Genomic DNA, 24,597 nt, shown 5'->3' on the forward strand with positions numbered 1-24,597 from the left:
GATTAGTGAATTTTGTGGCATACTTGCTTCATTTGCTTCAAATGCATGCTATATATTTATTTTAGGCGAAATTTCAATTCCTAATACCTAGCATACAAAACTAATGGAATTTAGAATCAATTTCAATTATTTAAGGCAATATGATTACTTCCTTTTCAAGTAAGTGATTAAGTGCTTAGAAACATATGTGCTTTTCAAATTGACTATCCACCTTACCCATTCTCCCCAAATTAAAACTTTGTTTGCCCTTAAAAAAATATCCTCAAATAAACTAATAACATTGTTCACATAATTATCAACACATATTTCAACAATTTTAGTCTAAGCTCTAGAACTTCCTTCTTTGTAACCCTAACCCTTCACCAAATTATGAATTTCAAGCATAGTCCATTTCTCAATATTTTCCCCTAAAACTATGGTTTGAATCCCACCTATGTAGAATACTTTGTTATTGTTGTTGTCCCTTACAAATTCACCTCCACGGTGAAAAACAACATTAAAGAGATTCATTTTATGTAAAAGGAATTTACATCTTAGGTTAGACATGTGTCAACATCCCCATTTTTTAAACCCTGCACATCAATACACAAATAAGGGAAAACAGTAAAAAAAAAACATAAACAATTCATCTTTTATTCATTCATGCATGTGACTAAAGTCTCTGACCTAACATGATAGTAGAGAATCTTGCATAACAATTGATAATCTTGCATTCATTCAACATTACAATCACTAAAGAAAGAGAGTTCCAAAAACCTAACCTCAGACATTGGAAAATGTTGATGTCAACCCTTATACTTCAATAAAAGCTTCGATAGAAGTTCCAATATCGCATTCCTTCTTCATGCTTCGCCTTTCTTCCTTCTGTATGCTTTGTCAAAACTCCCTCAAGAATCGATGGAAGATGAAACGAGCATATGAAATGATAGAATGGGGAAAGTATATTTCGTTAGAAATAATTCAGGGGGTAAAGTATATTTAACCCTTTAAATTATGACATGACAAGTATGAACTATTTAAATAAAGAAAAAATAATAAAAAATCCACCTAGACAAGTAGAGGAAGACCCTCGTATCAAAGCAACCACATAGGTGGTGTTTCCAGTAGAGGAAGAGGTGGTGGACGAAAACCTAACAAAAGTCACATTCAGTGTTTCAATTGTCAGAAGTATGGTCACTACTCTAGTGATTGTCCTGAAAAACAAAAGAATCAAGAAAATGACACATAGTTTGCAAAGCTCAAAGAAGAAGAGATGATGCTGATGGTCACAACAAGAGATGAAGAAATATTCAAGGACCAATTGTACTTGGACATAAGATGCTCATCACACATGTCTGGAAGGAAAGATTGGTTTGTCAACATAAAACCCTCAATGAAGAACATGGTGAAATTTGCAAATGACAATAGTCTAGAAGCTGAAGGTATTGGTGATGTTATGATTATGAGGAAAAATGGAAAGAGGTCAATAATTTCCAATGTATTGTATATACCAGGCATGAAAAGTAATTTGCTCAGCATAGGGAAGTTGGTCAAAAAGGATTACAAAGTGTTGATCAAAGACAAGATGATGAGGGTTGTCGACTCAAGAGGAGGATTAATCTCTAAGGCTCATATGTCTCATAATAGAACCTTTAAGATTTAACTAAATGTGATGGAGCACAAGTACCTTGCAACAACAACTAGCAGGGATGAATGGATATGGCACTAAAAACTTGGCCATCTCAACTTCAAAGACATCGAAAATCTGAAGAGAAGAAATATGGTTTCAGGATTACCAAAAACGATATTCCAAATGAAATATGTGAGAAATGTGCGCACACAAAGAAGCACAAGAATAGCTTCAGCAAGGATGTAGGAAGCAAGTCGAAGGCAATTCTTGAAATCGTATACTCTAATGTGTGTGGTCCTAACAAGGTGAATTTGATTGGAGGTAACAAATACTTTGTCACATTCATAGATGATTTTAGACAAAAACTATGGACTTACCTGATCAAGAAGATAAATGAAGTGATCGAGGTATTTTCCAAGTCTAAGTCTATGGTCGAAAGACAAAGTGGTCGAAAGCTCAATATTACGAGGATTGGTGGTGGTTAAGAATATGTGTTAAAAGACTTCAACACATTAGGTGAGAAAGAATGGATTATGCATGCGGTTGTGCCACCCAACACTCTAGAACAAAACGGAATTGTTGAAAGGAGGAATAGAGCCATCATGAACATAGTGAGAAGTATGTTGAAAGGAAAGCATTTACCCAAATAATTATGGGGAGAAGTTATGTCGACTGCATCATACATTTTAAAAAGATGTCCGACAAAGAATCTAGAAAGAATCATGCTTGAGGAATGTTGTCCTGGTGTCAAGCCTAACTTAAGTCATTTGAAGGTATTTGGATCTATATATTATCACATACACATGTGCCATATCAGTTGAGAAGAAAACTTGATGACAAGTCTAGTTAAATGATTCAAATAGGATATCCTTCGACTGGTGGATACAAGTTGTTCGACCCAATGAACAAACAAGCAATGATCAGCAGGGACATGATCATAAGTGAGCTTAAGGAATGAGATTGGACTAAAAATGTGAAGAAAGATTCAGTGAGAATCTTATGTGAAGACCTAGCAAGTAAGGTCGAAAGAGAAGTTCGATAAGAAGAAGTCAGAGGTCAGGCATACACAACTAAACCTTAAAGAACAAGATACATGCCTACAAGGTTGCATGAATGCATGATTACATCAGATGATGAGATTAATGATGAATGTGAGCTGGAACACTATGCTTTCTATGTAGATGTCGAACCTGTCAATGCAACTGAGGCATTTAAGGATTCGAACTGGATGAAAGCGTTGAATGAGGAACTGAAGTCCATCGAATTGAAACTATACTTGGTCACTTGTTGAATTGTCTTAAGGCAAGAAGGCAATCGATGTGAAGTGGGTATAAAAGGTGAAGTTGAATCCAAAAGGAGAAGTAACTCGACACAAGACAAGACTTGTGGCAAAAGGATTTCTTCAGAAGGAATGAATCAACTTCGACGAAGTTTTTGCACCTGTTGCTAGGATCAAAACAATTAGGTTGGTCGTTAGTCTAGCAAATATGAACAATTTGCATATTTGTCAGATGGAAAGGAAATGTGCATTCCTGAATAGCCCCTTAGATGAAGAAGTTTATGTTGCACAACCAATTGGGTTTGTGAAACAAGGTGAAGAAAGAAAGGTGTACAAGCTACATAAAGCCTTGTATGGACTCAAACAAGCTCCAAGAGCTTGGAATACGAAGATTGATAGTTTTCTCAGGGAGAAGGAATTTATGAAGTGAGCAACTGAGCATGGAGTATATGTAAGAAGAAGCAAGAGTAAATTGCTTATACTGTGTCTCTATGTCGATGACTTGTTAATAACAGGTAACTGCAAAAAAGAGATCGAAGATTTCAAAGGTGATCTTAACAAGGAATTTGAAATGTATGATCTGGGAAACATTTCATACTTCCTTGGTATAGAATTCTACAAGAGTATTAGAGGCTTGATGATGCATCAAAGAAATATACAAGTGAAATAATCAAGAGATTTGAAATAGAAGTCTGCAATGCAACTTTGACACCTGTTGAACCAAGACTACAACTATCGAAAGACTCAGATGAAGATGATGTCAATCCAACTCAGTATAGGAGACTTATTGGATCATTTAGGTATCTTTGTCATACAAGGCCTGATCTAATATAAAGTGTAGGTATGGTGAGTAGATTCATGATGAAGCCAAAGGTATCACATCTAGCAGCGACGAAGAGGATACTAAGGTATCTCAAAAGAACTCTCGACTATGGCATTTTATTTCCTACAGCTGATGAAGGAAAAAATGCAAGCTAGTGGATTACAATGACTCAAGTTGGTGTAGTGATGCTAAGGATAGAAAATCCACAGTTGGTTATGTGTTTATGTTAGGTGGTGCACCAATTACTTGGAGCTTAAGAAAAGAACTTGTAGTAACACTGTCATCGTGTGAAGCAGAGTATATATCTGCTTCTCTTTGTGCATGTCAAGCAACGTGGATGGTGAATTTGGTCGAAGAGATTACGAAGAAGAATCATGGAGGGATTAACATGAAGATCGATAACATGTCTGCTACCAATCTGACAAAGAATCTGATAGTACATGAAAGAAGCAAGCACATCAAGATGAGGTTCCATTATCTTCGAGAATAAGTAGCAAAAGGAATGTTGAACTTGAAACACTGCAGAACTGAGAATCAAATTGCAGACATCATGACGAAGGGCGTGCATGTCGAATTTGTTATGTCGAAATGTCGAAGGGGTTATCCTCAATTTGGATTTTGACTTAGCCTTATTTTGTAATGTTAACAAAATTAGGCTATTTGGAGTTTGCTTAGGGAGTTATCCTATTGTTGTAATGAACAGTTGCATAATTGATAAGTTTCAGCTTTGAGAGCAGAGAGAAGCTCTGTAGATATTCTCTTATTCTTTCTCTCTTTTCGCTGAAATCCTAATTTCATTTCTTCCCAAATCATATTTTCTATTCTTTTTCCATTATCAATTATACAACGACATCATCTTTTTCATCAATATTGATTCAAAATTTTCTATAGCAAATTCCAACAACAAAGACATTAAAAAAAAAACACATTATTTTGTCGGACTTCATATCTTGGCTAAACATATTTTAAATAATATCTAATAGTACTCCATTATTTTTTTTTTTTTGGAAAGCCAGTATAAATATATCATTAAGACCCAGAAGCATAAGAAATGCTGAGGGAAAAAATAATAACAGAGTTACACCAGTACTCCATTATTAATGAGATTATAATGAGTTGGATTAGGCCTTTTTCCTTCTGGTTCGGTGGTTCAAAAGTATACATGACACTAAAACCATCTCCAATGGTGCAATTCATTTTTGAGTTCTTTATGGGTCCCACCAGCCATAACTCATTGAAAAATACTGCCATTGGAGATGCTCTAAGACAAAAAAAATAAGAAGACGCATGGGAACCGAACGACACGTCAACATCTCCTTCTCCAATATTCACCACGTGGCATATTCACATCCTTATAAAGAACTTCTCGATCCGCATGTCACAAGTACCATACCACACGTGCACCATGTTCAAGTCTTTCACTACACATACGTTTAACCGAACACTTTGTTCATCATCATCATTATCAAGATCTCTTACAACCATATCCACCTTCTCTAATTTCCCTTCCAAAAACAACACTCATCACTTTCTTCCTATTTTTCCATCAACTCTCAAAATCCCTTCCATATCCTTTCCCACTACCTTCTTTGTAAGAATGGCTTCCGGTGAACAGAAATTCCCTCCACAGAAACAAAACACACAACCTGGCAAAGAACATGCTATGGATCCACTGCCTCAATTCTCTTGCCCTGACTACAAGCCATCAAACAAACTTCAGGGAAAGGTAGCTGTAATAACAGGGGGTGATTCTGGAATTGGACGAGCAGTGTGCAACTTGTTTAGCTTAGAAGGTGCTACGGTGGCATTTACGTATGTTAAGGGTGATGAAGACAAGGATGCCAAGGACACGCTAGAAATGATCAAGAGTGCAAAGAGTGCTGATGCTAAGGATCCATTGGCTTTAGCAGCTGACTTAGGGTTTGATGAGAATTGCAAGAGAGTTGTTGATGAGGTTGTTAGTGCGTATGGACGCATTGATATTCTTGTTAACAATGCAGCTGAGCAATATGAGTGTTCATCAGTTGAGGAGATTGATGAGCCAAGGCTTGAGAGGGTGTTTAGAACCAATATCTTCTCATATTTCTTCATGACCAGGTCAGTAATCTTGAATCACAGACTCTTGTCAAATTATTACTAGTATCGACGTGTGTCTGATGTCTGTGTCTGATGTTGTGTCTGGTGAACGTGTGTCTGATGTCTGTGTCTGATGTTGTGTCTGGTGAACGTGTCTGTGTCTTTTAGGCATGCATTGAAGCACATGAAGGAAGGGAGCAGCATTATCAACACAACATCAGTGAATGCATACAAAGGAAACGCAAAGCTACTGGACTATACATCTACCAAGGGTGCAATTGTGGCATTTACAAGGGGGCTATCACTTCAGCTTGTGAGCAAGGGAATAAGGGTGAATGGGGTGGCACCTGGACCAATATGGACACCATTGATACCAGCATCTTTCAAGGAGGAAGAGACTGCTCAATTTGGTGGTCAAGTTCCTATGAATAGAGCTGGTCAACCTATTGAGGTTGCTCCCTCTTATGTCTTTCTTGCCTCCAATCAATGTTCCTCTTATTTTACTGGACAAGTCCTTCACCCCAATGGTAATTAATATCCTTAAATGCTTTTGCACACCACAATTGTAATGTGTACATTTATTCATTAATTGTAAAAACTTACTAATTGACATTGACATGTTTTTTTTTCTTCTTTTTCAGGTGGAACCGTTGTGAATGGTTGAAGATTTAGGAATAGTACTATATGAATAGACAAAGAAACAAGTGTAGGGTAGTAGTAGAGTGGTGCCAAATGTTAAATCTATTATGTTAGAGATGAGTTTGGGAGGAATATGAATTTTTAATTTTATGTAGAACTTATACAAATAAATATGTATTTTATTTTGGAGGAATGTATGCAAAAGAATATGCAGATCATTATGTATTAAGATTAAAATAGCTCTTGACTGACTTGACATTTGTTATGGAATATATACATGTTTTTTTTTTTCTCCTGAAAAATATGTACATGGTAACTCTTGGTTCTAACTTGACATTTGGAAAGCCTTTTGTCGAAAAGCTATGGCTTGTCGCCTCCCCTAATTATTCAACATAAACAGAATTAAACTTCAACGAAATAAATTAATCAATTTATTAATCAACTTTCAAACATAATAAAAACGCATGTTACATAATTAGAGCACTAAACTATTAAATACATAATTAGAGCACTAAACTATTAAATATATAATTAGAGCACTAAACTATTAAGAAAGCGATAAATGCACTAAACTATAAATGCACTAAACTATTAAGAAAGCGATAATGCACTAAACTATAAATGCACTAAACTATTAAGAAAGCGGATAAATAAGTGAAAATAATTCCAAAAACTATTTATTTAAAACTTAACTCCATTTTTTTTATAAATTCATTAATATTTCTTTTAATAGCAATTTATGGTTATTGGACTTAATTGGTTCCACTTTTATCTGAAACACAATTGGCTTAGTTTCTATTTCTGAGGCCCATCTCTCTCTTTTATATAAGAGGGTCCTCTTTCTCCTTTGTAATCAATATGGTATCTAGAGTCCAAAAACCCTACATTTTCAAAACCTTCTTCCCGCCCATCATCTTCTTCCCTACATCTCCCTATCATTTTTCTGCACACGCATATCACTTTCCTCTGTTATATTCATGGAGTCTGAAAATTCTGATAACGATGAATACACCAAACAAGATCCACCCACCGATTGCTAACAACAACCCACCCTTAATCCAAGAAACCCTTACTACGTCCATCCCGGCGAGAATCCCGGCGCCATTCTCGTCGCACCACCGTTAGACGACAATAACTACCACAACTGGAGCAAGGCAATGCGTCGCATGCTCACATCCAAAAACAAGATAGCTTTCATCAATGGTTCCCTTCCGAAACCACAATATGAAGACCCCAATTTCAACGTCCGGGAAAGAGCCAACAACATGGTGATTTCTTGGATGAATCAAACATTATCGCCACACATCGCACATAACACTATCTGCTTCGACTCTGCGTTTGAACTCTGGACAGACCTTCAAGAAAGATACACCAAAGGGAATCACTTTTGTTTTTCCGATCTCCTTCGCGATCTCCACTCCATCAGGTGAAAGATCCTTATCTCAATACTTTACAGACATCAAGATCCTATGGGATGAGCTTGAGGATCTTCTCCCCATGCCTACCTGCATATGCAACATTCCATGTACCTGCAATCTATCCAAAGCGATGCACCAGTACAAACACCTTGAATATGTTGCTTGTTTCCTCAAAGGTTTGAACGAAAACTATCACAACTTTTGTACAAAAATTCTACTTCTTGATCCTACGCCCAAATGTTTCTTACTCTGTTCAACAACTCAGTCAACATATGAGTCAACCCACAGACATCCATTACAATGCATCTATCCGTGTTCTTCGCTACCTCAAAAACAATCCCGCTCAAGGCCTCTTTTACCCCAGCAATTCTCCCATACAGCTTAAAGCGTATTTAGATTCTAACTGGGCAACCTGTCCCGATACCCGCAAATCTATCACAGGCTATTGTGTATACCTTGGTCAATCTCTCATCTCCTGGAAATCCAAGAAGCAACCAACCGTCTCGCGTAGTTCCACCGAAGCAGAATATTGTGCCATGGCCGCCACCGTGTGGGAAATACAATGACTAACCAACATAATGAAACAACTACCAATCAACTTTATTATCTTATGCCTCAAAAATAAATTATTAAGGGAAGTCGTGATGGAAAATACCCCAACTAAGATATGGGTCAAGCTTGAATCATTATATATGACCAATTTAATGGCTTACAAATTGTGTATGAAATAATTTTATTCTTTATGTATAGTGGACAATAAATCTATTGTAGAACAACTTGGAGAATTTCACAAGATCATTGATGCTTTGCAAAATTTTGAGCTGAAAATTGAATATGAGGACAAGAATTTATTCTTGTTAAGATCAATATTGAAATCCTTTGAGAACTTTAAGGATTATCTTCCTCATGGTAAGGAAGTAACTATCACTTTGGATGAAGTTCAAACAATTGTAAGATCAAAAGAGTTATCAAAGTTGAAAAATCTAAAGGTTAGCAATAATGGTGAAGGCTTAAATGTCTCTAGAAGAAGAAGTGAGACTAGAGAAAATCGAAAAGGGAAAAGATCTACGTCAAAGTCAAAGTACAAGTTTTTGATAAGTCAAAGTTTAAATATTTCACTTGTCACAAAACTGGTCACTTCAAGAAGGATTTCCCCGAAAGAGGGAACAAAAGTAATTATGGTCAGATTGTGATTTCCTTAGACGAAGATGGTTATGAAATTGTTGTCATACTAGTGGTAATAATTTTGAAAATAGGGAAGAGTTGAGTTAAGGACTCGGGTTGCTCTTATCACTCGTGTCAAAGGAAAGAATATTTTGACACTTTGGAGCTGAAAGTCTTTCAACTCGGAAAGAATAAGGCTTTCAAAGTTCATAGTATTGGTATAGTCTGACTAAAAATGTTTGATGGTACTGGAGTCACCTGTTTAACAACAACAAACCTCGTATATATGCTAAACGTATGCCAAAGAATAAGGGTTCAAAATTTGAATTGAAGAGTAATATTTGCAAATTTTTTCTGAAGACAATGAGAAGTCTTTTTCACCAATGAAGTTCACTAATCTTCTTGTATGATTCATGTATAATTTTAAAAACCTTGTTATTAAGTCTAATTGCACTATGAGTAGCTAATCACTTCTTTTTTGAGGGATGATCATTAGACCTTAGGAATAATCTTGTATTCTTAGATGCAATTTATAGTTTAATCTAATCTTATTATATTATTTATCTAATTTCTAGAAAACGAATATGAGTACTGAATTATGTTCAGTCGTTGTTTAGCTATGATATCAATAAACTTATTTTTAGAAGATATTTTTTGTTTTTGGAAAGATATTGCTAAAAGCAGGGTTTAGGACCAAAGTATCCTAGCGGTAACAAGTCTCTGCATATCTGGTTTGTTACGAGAATAAAATGTAATGTGTAAAAAACTGGAAATTAGTGGATAATACATGCTTTCGTCGGCATATTTCTTTGTTTTGACCAAATATCATAACCATTTTTGTCATTGTAGTATATTTGTTCAGAATCAAGTTTACAACTGTAACACCCCATACATAACTGACTAGTATATTATGCATGAAACGTTAAATTGATACTGAGTACATACAAAAGCTTTAGATATAGAAAGATCCATAATACAATACAACATGAAATTCCAATAAGAATTACAAAACATGTGTCTTCAATGGATCTGCACAGCGGAAAATGAGATTTGACTAGGTCTCCGAGCCATCACCACTTTAAGCCGTCAATCCGAACCTGCTATCTGCCAAAAGCTACTAAACTGCACCTGAAAAAAATATAAGTTGATTGGGGGTGAGATTACTAAATCTCAGTGAGTCCTCCTATCCTATGGGTCCACTCAGTTCTACAGGGTACATGCATCAAAACCGAATCCACCATTGATCCGGGGTTTATCCTCACGTCCGGTACAAGAACGGAGAAACAAGGAATCATCCACCATTGGACGATTAATGTAGTTATACAATTATATAAGCAACCAAATATGCAGAACCCGCATCCATATACGGGGAATCCAGAAGTACCTTAATACCACTACTAAGCTACTAACACACCCTCGGTGGGTTCACCCATGCCTATTTGTCAAGAGACTTGCACAAGCACCCTACAAGAATGGTTAAACGGGCTCGCACAAGCCTACACGGCTGCGAGGTGACCTTGCCTAAGAGGCGACACCATCCCATTAACCATCTGTACGCACGTGGTGTTAACAGCAAGTGCAACACGCCGTCTCGACGCATGAGCCCATCTGGGTAGGAACCTAATGATGTAGCCTACATGGCATCATTAGAGATGGTTTACCTGTTATGCGTAGGCTTACTTAGCCGCATAACGCCATCATACCGAGCACGCGAGTGTGTACACAACAAGTGAGTAAAATGCCTCCAGACCCTCACAAGCACACTGCAACGGTAGTTCAGGTATGTGCCTCTGGGATCCATGATCAGGGCACTCCCACGGACAACTCCAGGACCCACGTGTCATACCCCAATTTTTGACCCTAAGATCACACATCATTTGCATACCAATCATCAATCAAGAAGTTTTAACTTAGAACTCTACTTGTGGTGTTATGCTCAATTCATCTGCAAGGGAATCATCAAGCACCCATGTTTAGTCTTGTATATATTGTTTTACTAACCAAAATACCAAAAATATTGCCTTGTGCTTTGGTGTGTTTGTGTTTTGTAGGTACCAAGTCATAACATCCATCAAAAGGAGCATTTTTCAACATTTTCACTATGCAAATCGATTTGCATAAGGTGTAAGTCGATTTACACAACTGTTTCTGCACCAGATTTGCTTCTGCCATCAGTGCAAATCGATTTGCATAAGACAGCAATCGATTTGCATAACTGTTTTTGCCCCAGATTTTGCCTTTTTCAGCTATGTAAATAGATTTGCATAAAGTGTAAATCGATTGCACCAGTGCGAATTTGGAAAAATGAAGGCAAAATTCAGCTTTTGAAAGTGTTGACATCATTTGCAAGCATGGGAAGCATGACTTAGCTCTTGTATTTGATTACCTACATCATTTAATCATAAACCCTCATGTGATTTCATCAAGACCATTGGATCTCATTTTTGGCTACAAATTCTTTTCCCAAGCCTAATTCTATTTTCCAATCCTAACTCCAAGCCACAAAATTTCCCAAGCCTAAGTGCTATAAATTGAGGCATTCCCCTCCTCATTTTTCAAGCTTTGATAGCCAAAAAACTTATTGCAAATTCATTTCTTGAAGCTTTTATAGCCAAGAAACTTATTGCAAATTCTCTCCTCACCTCTTCCAAACCCATCACTCAAAGCTCTTTTTCTTCCACACAAATTAGTGAGTCACATCTTGAACCTCACTAATTTAGAGCTAAACTTCAACATAAACACTACTTTTCTTCATCAATTGTGAGAGATCAAGGCTTGTGGTTGTGTGTTCTTGAAGAAGATTCAAAGTTTGTGAAAGATTTGGTAAAATTCTAGATCCATTCCATAATTCAAGATGTGATCCATTGTTGTTTATGCTTGATGCACCTTTGGTGCTACATTGATGTGTTTTGCTGGCTTACTTGATACATTTTCGTGCACAAATTGATCCAAGATCACAAGGTGTTTGGTTTTATGTTTAAACAAGTTTTCTTCTCTTTATTTGCTGTTTTTTGAAAACTGTGTTGTGCAAATCGATTTACATCTGGTGCAAATTGATTTACACAACTGAAAAACTGCGCAGATTTGAAAACAGAGTTATGCAAATCGATTTACACTCTGTGCAAATCGATTTACATCTGGGCAGAATGCTTGTTTTTGTGGTTTTTGACTTGTTTTTGGTTCTAACTCATCTTCTACTCCATTCTTTTGATATTTTCTTTGAATCACAAGTTAGAGGCCTAATTTCTCTCTAATTTCAATGGACTTAGGGCGTCGATAGGATGAGAATCCAAATCCGCAAAATTATGTGATTGAAATTATGGATGAAAGGAGCTTTTAATGTGGTTCCATCTTTTGTTTCTCTTTATTTTGATCGATGAAAGTCTTAATACCTTGAGAATTCTTATGGATTCTTGGTAAAGACTAGATCACTCACCATTTTTCTTTTCGTGCGGTATTGCTTTCGGAGAGTGATCTACATATCGCTTCTCTCGCATGCATTAGCACATAAAGTTTTGACCAGCCTCGTTGTAGGGTGATTTCTACATAAATCACTTGGCGATCTACTTAACATAGCGCAATATTTAGTGTCCCGAATCAAAAAGATCAAATATGTAAGAGAATTGTATGCGGTTGATTTAAGACTTATGGAGGTTTATCGTGTAGTCGCTATGATTTTATCAAGCTTCTGATAAATTTCTATTGAATTTAAATCCGAGTACATCCTTCACTCACCATCGATCTTCATTACTAACTTTGATAACATACTTGACAAGTTTCAAGATGGTTATCTTTAACATCTAACAATTGACTTTAATTTCCGCACTTTATTGTATTGCTCTTTATATTTCTCGCTTTATCGCTTTATTTTATCATTTCATCATATTTACATTCTGCTATTTTTCCTTTGTCCATTTTGACGTTTATATTCCGCTATTTTCTCTTTGTCCACTTGGACATATGTTTATGTTTCCGCCATTTTCTTTTGTCCACTTGGACCATACTTTACTTTTATGCTAAAACACTAATAAACAACAAAAATCTAAAAAACACCTAAAGCTCTCTTTTGGACTATTGGTTACTATCCTGAGCATTTTGGAGATTCGGACTTATGGACTTAAGACCTCTGGACCCTTATTCTGTTATTACTCTGCTGTTATTCTGTCTGTCTGGCATTGGATTGCTGTCTGTTTGTGCATGCAGGTATTTCCTTGAAAGCCCTTGATGGTTAATTCCAAGGCATTGATATAAGGATTTTACCCGAAAACAGCCGTTACTCTGCCCGATTTTCGTCAGAATTTTTAATGTGCTTGATGCAAAGTGGTGCTAAGATAATAAGTTCATCTGGATCCCCAAGTGGTAATATGTGTTGGTATTGATAAGTCCAAAGGATGGGAAATCTACCTTGACTCATAATGTCAAGTGTTGGCTTCTTAATTTGGTTAGACCGTTTCTTTCCTTAGCTTTTATTTTATGCACTAGGTTAGCCTCTTCATCTCCTCCCACTTCTTAAATTTTCAAAATCTTCTCCCTTTTTCAAAAAACCTTCTTATGTTTGCAAACCTTTTCAAAACCTTTTTTCTTAAAAAAATATCTTTTGCCCTTAGTGGCCTTTTCCTCTTTTTCTTCAAAAGTCTAGACACTATTAATTGTCGAAACGAGTGGTTATACCCCACGATTTTGAAATTGATTGATATAATGAGATCTTTTCCGCGTGAGAGAGCTAGTGGCATACTCGTTGATTTTATCCGAGTTGGAGCCCTTCTTTCATTTGCGAAGCAAAGAACTCATTTGTTCTCATGCTCAAGATCAATGGCTGAGTATTTCTCTCCGACTACGATAAAGTGTTTATTCGTTTTAAAAAACGTTTTTCCCTTTTTAGCGGAACTACATTAGCTCTGACTTCTCCATTGCACCGAGGAGGTATGTAGGCCCAAGACTTAATGTCTTGCCGAGCTTATTTTAAAAATAAAACAAACCCTTTTTTAGCACATACAACACAGATTTTCAAAAAGGTTCCTGTGGAGTACCACAGATATGAGGGGTGCTTAAAACCTTCCCCTTGTATAAGCAACACCCGTACCTAAGATCTCTTCTTTTTGTTTTAAAAAAACAAACTTTGGGTTTTATTCGTTCTTTTCCCTTTTTCTTTGGAAACAATAAAGCGCAGTGGCGACTTTCACTGAAATATTGATTCAAGTCAATCCTATGGCTTCGATATTAGATTTTCCCCGCTATAGAAAAATGGCGACTTCACTGGGGATCCAGTTTTAAGTGTGTTAAGCCTATTTTTGTTTATCTGTGTGTTTTTCCTGTATATACTGTTGCGTGCTTTGTCTGTTTATCTTCTTTTTTTTTCTTTTTGGTGCTCGATGGTTCCTCTGTGATGAGATAAAGTTCTAACCCGAACTTTGGTGAGTAACTTGAGATAGGAGGTGGTAAGACCAATAGTCGCATGTCAGGAGCAATCCTTACCATGAGCGTCATATGGTGGAACCCCAATCAGTGGAGGCCTCATGGAAGGTAGTAGAGGTTGTTACGAACCATCGTGATAACGCTATTACTTTCAATAGTGAGTGTCCGTAGAAGCTGAATGACCTAGAACCTTTTTAACCCATCTAAGCCTTTTTAGGATGTAGTGCAGAAACAAGATCAAGTACCAATTTGAGCTTGTTGTCATGCGATACTACGCTCAGACGAGGTCTTTTTAGGCATATTATTAGCGCCCATGAGCAATTGTGCGTGCCGGTAATATCCAATAGAAGATTGAAAACTCTGGGAACCTTTGTAGAACCCGATTGGCAGGTACAAAATTCCTTAGATCATACCTTTTGGGATGGTTGGACCCATGGCTCCATGCTCGTGACGTCGAACCTTTGAACTATGATCTTATGTGACCTTGCGTACTCTTGGTTGTGGTTGATGCATAAACCATGCATTCATGCATCCATGAAAACTCTTTTTCTTTTGATTTTCAAGGAACTTAGAGGTCTTTCCTTGTAAACATCATAAGTTTCATCAAACTCAATGGATCTTGGGTGTTGATGGGGTGAAAATTCTAATCCACCAAAATGGATGATTGATTTTGATGATAACTTAATCGAAGCTTTGATCCAATGTTTGAGTGTTTACAAGTTAATATCTTAAGTTCCTTGAAACTCAAAATAAAAAAAAATAAATAAAAAGAAAATCATCTGCATTGCATGCATCATTCTACATTTGGTCCTGCTTTCTAAAGAAATTCTCCAGAGCCTTATTTCCTTTCTCCTGGAATCATTAGTACAACACTCGTGCTAAGAAGAAATGGAAAGCATCAAGCAAGAGATTCGTGAACTCCGTGAAGAGGTGATTACTCTGAAGGCTGGTATGGAGCATCTGACTACTCTGGTTGAGGCTCTAGTTGCTGCCCAAGTCAATCCTCCTATGATGGAAGAAAGGATGGCAAAGGTCTTTCTTGAAACTCTGAACTCGTTCTTTCCCAAGGGGACAGTAGTCAGTACACCTGCTGACTTCCACAGAGAGGTGGATATGAAAGCGCTTCTAGAAAAGGATGTCCGAAAGGAATGTTTGTTTGAAGAAGGTAACTTAGCTGGTAGTGTGAAGAAGTTTGGTAATGACTTTTCAAAGAAGAGAATCAAGGGAGGAAACAATCATCACCAACATCAGCATGTTTCCTATGTCATTCCTGTATCCAATTCAGTTCATGCAATCCCAGATTATCAGCAGAGTACTCGTCAACAAGATTCTCCACCGAACGAGCAAAATCAACCTCAAAAGGGGAATTTTGATCCTATCCCCATGACTTACGCAGAATTGTTCCCTGCTCTAATTCATAAGAATTTGGTTCAGACAAGGTCACCACCTCCAATTCCAGAGAAGATTCCTTGGTGGTACAATGCTAATGTCACTTGTGCTTTTCATCAGAATGCTCCTGGACATGACTTAGATAATTGTTGGCCTCTAAAAAATGAAGTTCAAAGATTAATCCATGCTGGTATTTTGACTTTCCAAGATGTTGGTTATGATGTTCAAGCCAATTCTTTGCCAAAGCATGATTAAATCACTATTGATGGTAGCTTGAAGCTCGAAAGATGTTTCGTTCAGCATATGCCCAGATGGAGAGAGTTTTTCTCAGTTTTTAGTATTCTTATTGATTTCCATTTGTAATATTTCTTGTTTTTCAATGCATTGTTTGCATGTAGAAACTTGTTTATTTTTGAATGTTAATGCTAATGCAATGATAATGTTTGTCTTGAAGTAATTCATTCGTTTCACTCATGTTTATTTGTTTTTATGCATTATTATACCAATTGCTTTTGCCAAACTCTTGCTTATGCAAAGATTGGAGGGAGGATGATGATCTGAAAACGCAAAATTTCTGGTTGTATGCTTTTGAATAAAACCCTGTTGATGATGTACAGGAATTGTTTCAAATTCCCAAACACTGGAGATATAAGGAAGATAATCCCTTGTTAACCCCTTTGAGCCTTGAAGTAGGAGTTTATTTTCTAAATGAAAAACCCTAATTTTTAACCTGGGGCAGGGTAGTGTTCAGTTGATTTGACCAAGTGTTCAGATTTCAAAAAGGATTGTGCATCCAAAGGTCAAGCACGTCATATCCACATCAAAGGATGGATCATGGGAAACCACAATGGTTATTCCCCGCGCATCAAAAGGCTGGAAAATGTGAAACCACAATGGTTATCCTTCATCCGCCAAGAAATGAGGCAGTCACAACCCTCTCAACAAGTCAAGACAAAGTCAATATCATACGATTTGTTCAAATCAAAAGAATGAAAGAAAAAGTGAAAAAAAGAAAGAAAAAAGCTCGCTAAGTCAAAAACTTGAAAACAAGTGACTTAGGAAAAAGTTAGAGCATCCCGCTGGACGACCAATTCAAAAGAATCAGTCCAGGCAAAAGTTAGGGAAATAAAAAAAAAAGAAAAGAGAAAAGAGTGAAAAGTGAAAAGAAAGGACTACAAAGCAAAAGTCCTCAACAATGAACAAATCTGTGTGAATACAAAAATGAAGACAAAAGGGTGACTGCTACTCCAAGAAAGCTTCATCAGGTCCTTAATGGCACAAAATCCTTTTGAGAGATGAATACTCGTGTTAAGTTAACTGAACATAGGACTGGAGAACATCACGAAGATGGGGTGGGCTAAATAAACTTTGAGCCTAAAAATATTTTTTTCTGAAAACCGTGAACCAGGCCACGTTACAACCCTCAAAAGTCCTAATTGAAGCAGGGTTTATTTCGAAAGCATACTTAAACAAGAAAGCGTTCCTGACTCCTATCGGTTAGGCTGAAAACTTGTGTTGGTATCATATGCATACAAAAAATCAATGTCATCTCTTAACTAGTGATTCATTCACAAGGTTTTGCGACATCTTTTAAAAAAAAAAAAACTTCAAGACTTACATAATTGTTGCATTTTCATTATCATTCTCAGAATAAACATTTTTCTGCTTATAAACATTTGTTTGACATCCAGGAAGTTTACATCTGATCATCAGTAGAAAACTAAAACATTGCCAGGGGCATGTTGTTTTCCCAGTATAATGCTTTTGAAAGTTTGATTACCATCATGGGGCAAAGCTCGAAGACTTTGTCGAGTAAAAGAATGTGCCAAGTTTAGTCAATCTGGGGCAACTACGTCGAGATTTAACAAATCTCTCCAAGAATCTATTGATCCGGGGCAGATTATTCCAAGTCTGCATGACGCCAAGGATCTCTATGAACCTTTTTGAGGTAGTTTCCTTTCATAGACCATGTAATCTGGGGCAAGTCGTGAATCCGAAGTTACCTTGATCACCTCATTAGCTTGAAGTACAAAGGTTGTTTCCATGATCAATCCAGAGTATGTCACTCTCTACCAAGAAGTTTTGAGACAACGTTTGACTGTTGGGTTTTCTTTCTCACCTTGTGTTGAGTTTTGAACTAAAATCCCCCGCATGTTAACTTGTTTGCTTTGATGTTAACTTCTTAGTTCCTCTGCAAGTTCGGAATGGTGATTTTCTCCAAAGAAATTTTCTCTGATTTCCCATAATAGAGTTTGATGTGTTGTCCAATCTTTTTGATAAAAAGAAGATGATCTGTAAATTCCTCACAGAGATTGATTAATCCCCAGTTGAGTTTATTCCTCAAGGGGCAAAACTTTGTTTGACCATTTCTATCCAATTTGTTCTTGGAGTTTGTCATACCCCAAAATTTGCCCATACATTTTTCCCCATTTCAATACAAATCAGTACATAAAGCTCATAGACACATTCTCCTACGCAAAGGCTCTTGAATTAGGGTTTGGTTCATTCAAAGGAAAATCACAGAATCAATGGCTCCAAAATGTCTCATATGGCTCAATACATCTCACATCATCCCTATGACAAGTATCAAGGATCACTTCAAATAATTGGTCACTCAAAAGTTCAGAAAGTCAGCAGTCGACTAAGTTAACCTGAAAGTTAACTAAACTTTGACCAGTCATAACTCTCACATGGAACATCCAAAATTTTCCATCCAAAGCTCATTTTGAAGGAAATTTGATTCTCTACAAATTTGTGTCTCACAAGCCAAGGCTAAAAATGCTTCATTTGGGAGATATGAGCCAAAACATTACAAGTCCTTCTAAAGGATCGCAAAAGAGTCATTTTTTCTCAAAGAATGGTACATGAACATGGTAAACTCAATTGAGATGAAACCAAAAGGAGGATTTAGGGAACATCTTGAGCTTTCTAAAATGATCAAGAACACCTTCATATGATAAAAATTGAAGGGGTTATGGCTTGCGCAAATTGGTCAATTTCGAGTGAGGTACATGAAGCAAATGAGGGCCAAAATTGATTTTGTTATTCTTTTGCAAATGGGCCTAATCTTTTATGACCCAAAATTGATCCTAATCTCATCCATAATCCAAGAGCCCTTTCCTTTATTTTTATTACTATTTATTTTATTACTATTTATTTTATTTTGAATTTAATTACTTAAAATTCAATCTTAAATAAATAGTAAAAAAGAGAGAAAAATGAAAAATTAGATTTGACTTATTCTTCTCATCAAATGAATCAAAACCGTGGCAAATTTAGGGGGAAGAATAATTGGAGAAGATATAAGCCAAAAAAGGGATTTCTTAATGCAAATTGAATCATATATTCAATCAAAGATTTAACCTCTCAATCACTGATTTAGTCCAGATTTGTTAACCTAAAATCCAACCCTTATAAGTTCAAGGAACAATTCAGAAAAGGAGGAGATTTTTTTTGACAAGGGTTGGCTGCAAGAAAACTCTGTCAAAGTTAAAGAAAACCGTGACATTGAGGGAAGATGCAAATCGGATTTCAAGCTAATTCAGATCATACAAAGCCTCTCAACGTGTTCCTTGGTTCGTATTGATCGGTCCCAGCCATTCAAATGCTCTCGAAGACTCCCTGAAGCGCACAGGCTCGTAACCCCTCTTTCTTGCTCTTTTAAATTCTCGATTTCGCATACTATTGCATCTTCAACAATTTTTGATAATATATTTGCAATTATGATGATGTTTAAAAGTGATCTGGATTGTTTAATTTGATTTTAAGCACAGGGACACGAATCCACCATGGCTAGGGTTCCAAGGTTCGATTTAGGGCTTTCGTCAATAAGCAAAATTGGGATGAATCAATGATGCTATCATGTTTAGAATTTAATTCCGGATCAAACCATATGTTTCTTTGGCATTTATATTTTGTATCGTGTGAGATTGAAAACTGCAGGTATTAGCTATGGCGTATTTTCGCAGCTGAGTGGTAGCGCGTTTGTAGCAAAAGAAAAACAGCATCACGAAGAAGAAGACTGCAAGGAGCGCAGTCTGTTTTAAAAGTTCAAGGACGCATGTTTTGTATATATTATTTAACGTTTGCCTTATTGCCAGCGAATGACCTTTAGCGAAGTGGTTGAGAGGAGCGACTTAAGGCCTTCATACGCAAGGGCACGGGTTCAAACCCTGCCTCTTGCATATTGCTTTTTTTCAAATTTCCAAACTCTTGTTTCTCATAGATCCCGTACACCTGCACGCGCGGATGCTCACGATGCACCCTCGGTCATCACCACTAGATCCTGCCACTTTCAGATAGAACGAATGCCAAGCTGCAGGCATATCATATGGATCCCCAGGCAACCACACTGGATCATAAGCTGAGTTTCTCAATAATTGTTTTATTTTTTCTTTTATTTAATAATTGCGTTGTTATTTAAATAAATTTTCTTGTATATATTTCTTTCAACTAAAACTTATTTTGAATTTCTTTCTTCTTTACAAAATCATTAATAATATTTATTTATGTTATATTTATTATTTATTTTCTTTTATATTGTTTAATTAATTTATTTATTTTTAATATATTTTTAATTAAATTATTTATTTTGATATTATTGATAAAATCATATTAATTTTATTTGACGCCCGAATCAGGGTTTGCAAGAACATTGCCCTACACTGAATATTTCTCTTATGCCTTTTCAGGGTTATCAACATGGTTTCCTCCGACTATGCGCCTCGACCCTTCACAAAGTTAAGTACCCTACTTGTTTTAAAAGTCTATTTTGTTTCCTTTTAAAATTAGGGTTTGTCTTGCCTTCATTCTTCTGCCTTTGCCATTTTTCAGGGTTACCTCCGAGGCTTCCCGCCAACCATATCAGATCAAATCAAGCTAAGTACTTTCGTTTATTTTATTATTTTAAATTCATTATATCCTTATTTTTAGGGTTAATTCCGTTTGCCTCTGAACCGATAATGCACTCACCCCTCTGTTTATTCTTCCTTTTCCAATTTTCAGGGTTCGTCGAATACCAAAGCTACGCGTATCGGTAACCCTAAACCCTAACTCTAATATTTTCTGTTTTAATTGTTTAATTATATCCCGCTGGTTTCAATTCCCCTCTCCTCCGCTGGTTACAATTTCCCTTCCCCATATTTGTTATGTTGCTGCGTGGTTAGTAATCCTAGGGAGTGCAAGCCTTGCTAACTGAATTAGCCTCACTAATTTACAAGATAATATAATTGAATATAATCACGTGATTGGTGCACACACGCACGCTTTTGGGTAACCCTCTCTCTTGCCTTGTTGCCTGTTGCCTGTTGCCTTGTTGCCTTGTGTTTTTGCAGAATAGCCAATCCCTCGAATATGAGGATACCTCAGCCATGTTGCCTCGATAAAAGGTCATGAGACCCTAAGAATGATGCTGCCTTCGATACACTAACATGACCTCGACCCTCGAAAGTTGCCCACGAATAAGGCTGAGGTATCTTCTGGTTGCCTACGAAAGGCTATTTTGATCTTTCCCCTTAGACTACCTGCCCCTCTATGGCATGGGTCAGTCTTTGGACGAACGATATCTCGATGACCCTTCAACCTCCAAACGAAAGGCTTCCTGCCCTCTTATGACAAGGATAGACCCTTTCATTCTGAAAGGCTAAAAGAGACCTATCATCTGAGTTTAAGGTAATTGCCCCTAATTGCCTTGCAATGCTCAATTTTCTATATTCTTTCTCAAAATTCTTCAAAAAAAACTGGCTACGCTCATTTACGAGCTAAAGTCCATTTTTCCTCTTTCATCTACATTTTCTGAAAACGAGCAAGCAAAGCAATTAAGAGCCCATGGCAAACCATGGATGCAAAGGGTGCTTTACACCTTCCCTTTGCATAAATTACCCCCCGAACTTAGATTTCTTTAAAAAGGTTTTTTTTGTTTCTTTTTGCCTTTTCCGAATTTGTTTGGATAAAATAAAAGTCGGTGGCGACTCTTGCTTAACCGCGACATTCCGATCGATAAAAAGTCAGTTCACCGTATTACAGAGTTGAACTTTGGTCTCTTGCAATACTATTTTGAACCTCTCTAGGCTGGGAAACCTAGATTGAGAAGGAATTTATTTTGCACCTCTTGAGGATTTCTTCTTTCCTCAACAATGGAAAATTCATTTGTGATTGATGTTCTTATCAGAGACTAAAATATTTATTTTCCAGCAGTGTTGTTATTGCACTCCCTTGGAATTTGTGCTTGAAAGCAAGGGGCAGGTTTTGACTTTAAGCAACTTATGTTATCCCCATCATGTTTTGGCTGACAACAAGCCTCTTTATTTGAGCAAGTTTGTACGTCTCCACATATCAATCTTATCTTCAAAGCAAGCAAAAATATCCCTCAAAGAGTAAGTTTGTTCACTACTTTTGTTATTCCCAACGGGTCAGTAGACGGCAATCTTCTCCAGAAGATAGTTTGTCCACTTTTGGACTTCCCAAGCAGGTCGACAGTTGACAATCTTCTCCAGAAAATAGCTTGTCCGCTTTCAAAGTTCCCCACCAAAGTCAGCAAATGACAGTCTCCTCCATTAGAAGACAATTTGCTCACTTTTTCCTAAGATGGGTCAACGAATGGCAGTCTCTTTCAGCAGAAGACAGTTCGTTCCGCTTAAGGATTTCTCGACAGGGTCGGCAAATGGCAGTCTCTTTCAGCAGAAGACAGTTTGTTCCCTTTGAGATAACGGATGGCAGTCTTCTTCATGAAGACAGTTCGTTTAAGAATTCTTATTTTAAAGTCAGCAAATGGCAGTCTCCTCCATTAGAAGACAGTTTGCTCACTTTTTCCTAAGATGGGTCAACAAATCGCAGTCTCTTTCAGCAGAAGACAGTTCGTTCCGCTTAAGGATTTCTCGACAGGGTCGGTAAATGGCAGTCTCTTTCAGCAAAAGACAGTTTGTTCCCTTTGAGATAACGGATGGCAGTCTTCTTCATGAAGACAGTTCGTTTAAGAATTCTTATTTTAAAGTCAGCAAATGGCAGTCTCCTCAATTAGAAGACAGTTTGCTCACTTTTTCCTAAGATGGGTCAACGAATGGCAGTCTCTTTCAGCAGAAGACAGTTCGTTCCGCTTAAGGATTTCTCGACAGGGTCGGCAAATGGCAGTCTCTTTCAGCAGAAGACAGTTTGTTCCCTTTGAGATAACGGATGGCAGTCTTCTTCATGAAGACAGTTCGTTTAAGAATTCTAATTTTAAAGACAGCAAATGGCAGTCTCCTCCATTAGAAGACAGTTTGCTCACTTTTTCCTAAGATGGGTCAACGAATGGCAGTCTCTTTCAGCAGAAGACAGTTCGTTCCGCTTAAGGATTTCTCGACAGGGTCGGCAAATGGCAGTCTCTTTCAGCAGAAGACAGTTTGTTCCCTTTGAGATAACGACTGGCAGTCTTCTTCATGAAGACAGTTCGTTTAAGAATTCTAATTTTAAAGTCAGCAAATGGCAGTCTCCTCCATTAGAAGACAGTTTGCTCACTTTTTCCTAAGATGGGTCAACGAATGGCAGTCTCTTTCAGCAGAAGACAGTTCGTTCCGCTTAAGGATTTCTCGACAGGGTCGGCAAATGGCAGTCTCTTTCAGCAGAAGACAATTTGTTCCCTTTGAGATAACGGATGGCAGTCTTCTTCATGAAGACAGTTAGTTTAAGAATTCTAATTTTAAAGTCAGCAAATGGCAGTCTCCTCCATTAGAAGACAGTTTGCTCACTTTTTCCTAAGATGGGTCAACGAATGGCAGTCTCTTTCAGCAGAAGACAGTTCGTTCCGTTTAAGGATTTCTCGACAGGGTCGGCAAATGGCAGTCTCTTTCAGCAGAAGACAGTTTGTTCCCTTTAAGATAACGGATGGCAGTCTTCTTCATGAAGACAGTTCGTTTTGCTTAAAGATTCCTCAGCAAAGTCAGCAAATGGTAAGTCCCTTCATCAGAAGTGACAGTTTGCATCCAGTTCCTTTTCTCAAGCCATGTCCTTGAAGAAGTTGATCCCTATTCTTAGCGGTAACTTATTGTTCTCAGCAGCTTATCGTCAACCATTGAGGCGATAATTCAATTTTCTTCTACCTTCAACTATTGAGTTGGTAGCTTATCGTCAACCATTGAGGCGGCAATTCAATTTGCTTCTACCTTCAACTATTGTGTTGGTAGCTTATCGTCAACCATTGAGGCGGTAATTCAATTTTCTTCTACCTTCAACTATTGAGTTGGTAGCTTATCGTCAACCATTGAGGCGGTAATTCAATTTGCTTCTACCTTCGACTATTGAGTTGGTAGCTTATCGTCAACTATTGAGACGGTGATTCGATTTTCTTCTACCTTCAACTATTGAGTAAGAGGATGGTCCACGAATCAAAATGTTATCGTCAGTGGTACGGAGATACATCTCTTCATATCATCAGTGGTACGATGGTGTGTTAACGAAAAATTGGTATTCTGATTCAGGATGCGTACTTTCTCATCCCCAGTGAAAGAGGATGCCCCCCTTTATCATCTCCGGCGAAAGGTGATTGCTTTAACCTCTCTGGTGCGAAATGTTTCCCCAGAGAAGTTTCTTTTCCCACCAAAGTTTCATCTCTCCAACAAAGTCTTGCCTTCCCCAGTGGAGTTATGCCAGCAAGACATTTGTTCCCCTAGTGGAATCCTTTTCCTCCCCAGTGTTGTCGTGTTTTATCCTCATCATATGCATTCATTGCATAGCATCTTAGGTTCAAAAATTGTGCTTTATATATTTAAGTCTCTTCGATTTTGTCAAAACGAAGATTTCCAATCATCGT

General features: G+C 37.3%; 1 protein-coding gene across 1 annotated transcript; it reads left to right on the forward strand.

Annotated features, from left to right (window-relative positions):
- The first annotated feature begins 5,095 nt into the window (after window positions 1-5,095).
- Window positions 5,096-6,663, forward strand: LOC131633909 (NADPH-dependent aldehyde reductase 1, chloroplastic-like). Its single transcript, XM_058904580.1, has 3 exons — window positions 5,096-5,808; window positions 5,956-6,314; window positions 6,429-6,663. Exons 1-3 carry the CDS (start codon window positions 5,117-5,119, stop codon window positions 6,449-6,451), a joined length of 1,074 nt encoding a protein of 357 aa, XP_058760563.1. The 5' UTR covers window positions 5,096-5,116; the 3' UTR covers window positions 6,452-6,663.
- The last annotated feature ends 17,934 nt before the right edge of the window (window positions 6,664-24,597 follow it).

This window comes from Vicia villosa, unplaced genomic scaffold (assembly GCF_029867415.1).
Source record: "Vicia villosa cultivar HV-30 ecotype Madison, WI unplaced genomic scaffold, Vvil1.0 ctg.001190F_1_1, whole genome shotgun sequence".
NCBI classification, from domain to species: domain Eukaryota; kingdom Viridiplantae; phylum Streptophyta; class Magnoliopsida; order Fabales; family Fabaceae; genus Vicia; species Vicia villosa.

Excerpts from the sequence above, each read along its gene's own strand:
- LOC131633909 (XM_058904580.1), top strand. The coding sequence starts at position 5,117 with ATGTTCAAGTCTTTCACTACACATACGTTTAACCGAACACTTTGTTCA. Across the intron at positions 5,809-5,955 it reads TCATATTTCTTCATGACCAG|GCATGCATTGAAGCACATGA; the intron begins GTCAGTAATCTT and ends TGTGTCTTTTAG. Across the intron at positions 6,315-6,428 it reads ACAAGTCCTTCACCCCAATG|GTGGAACCGTTGTGAATGGT; the intron begins GTAATTAATATC and ends CTTCTTTTTCAG.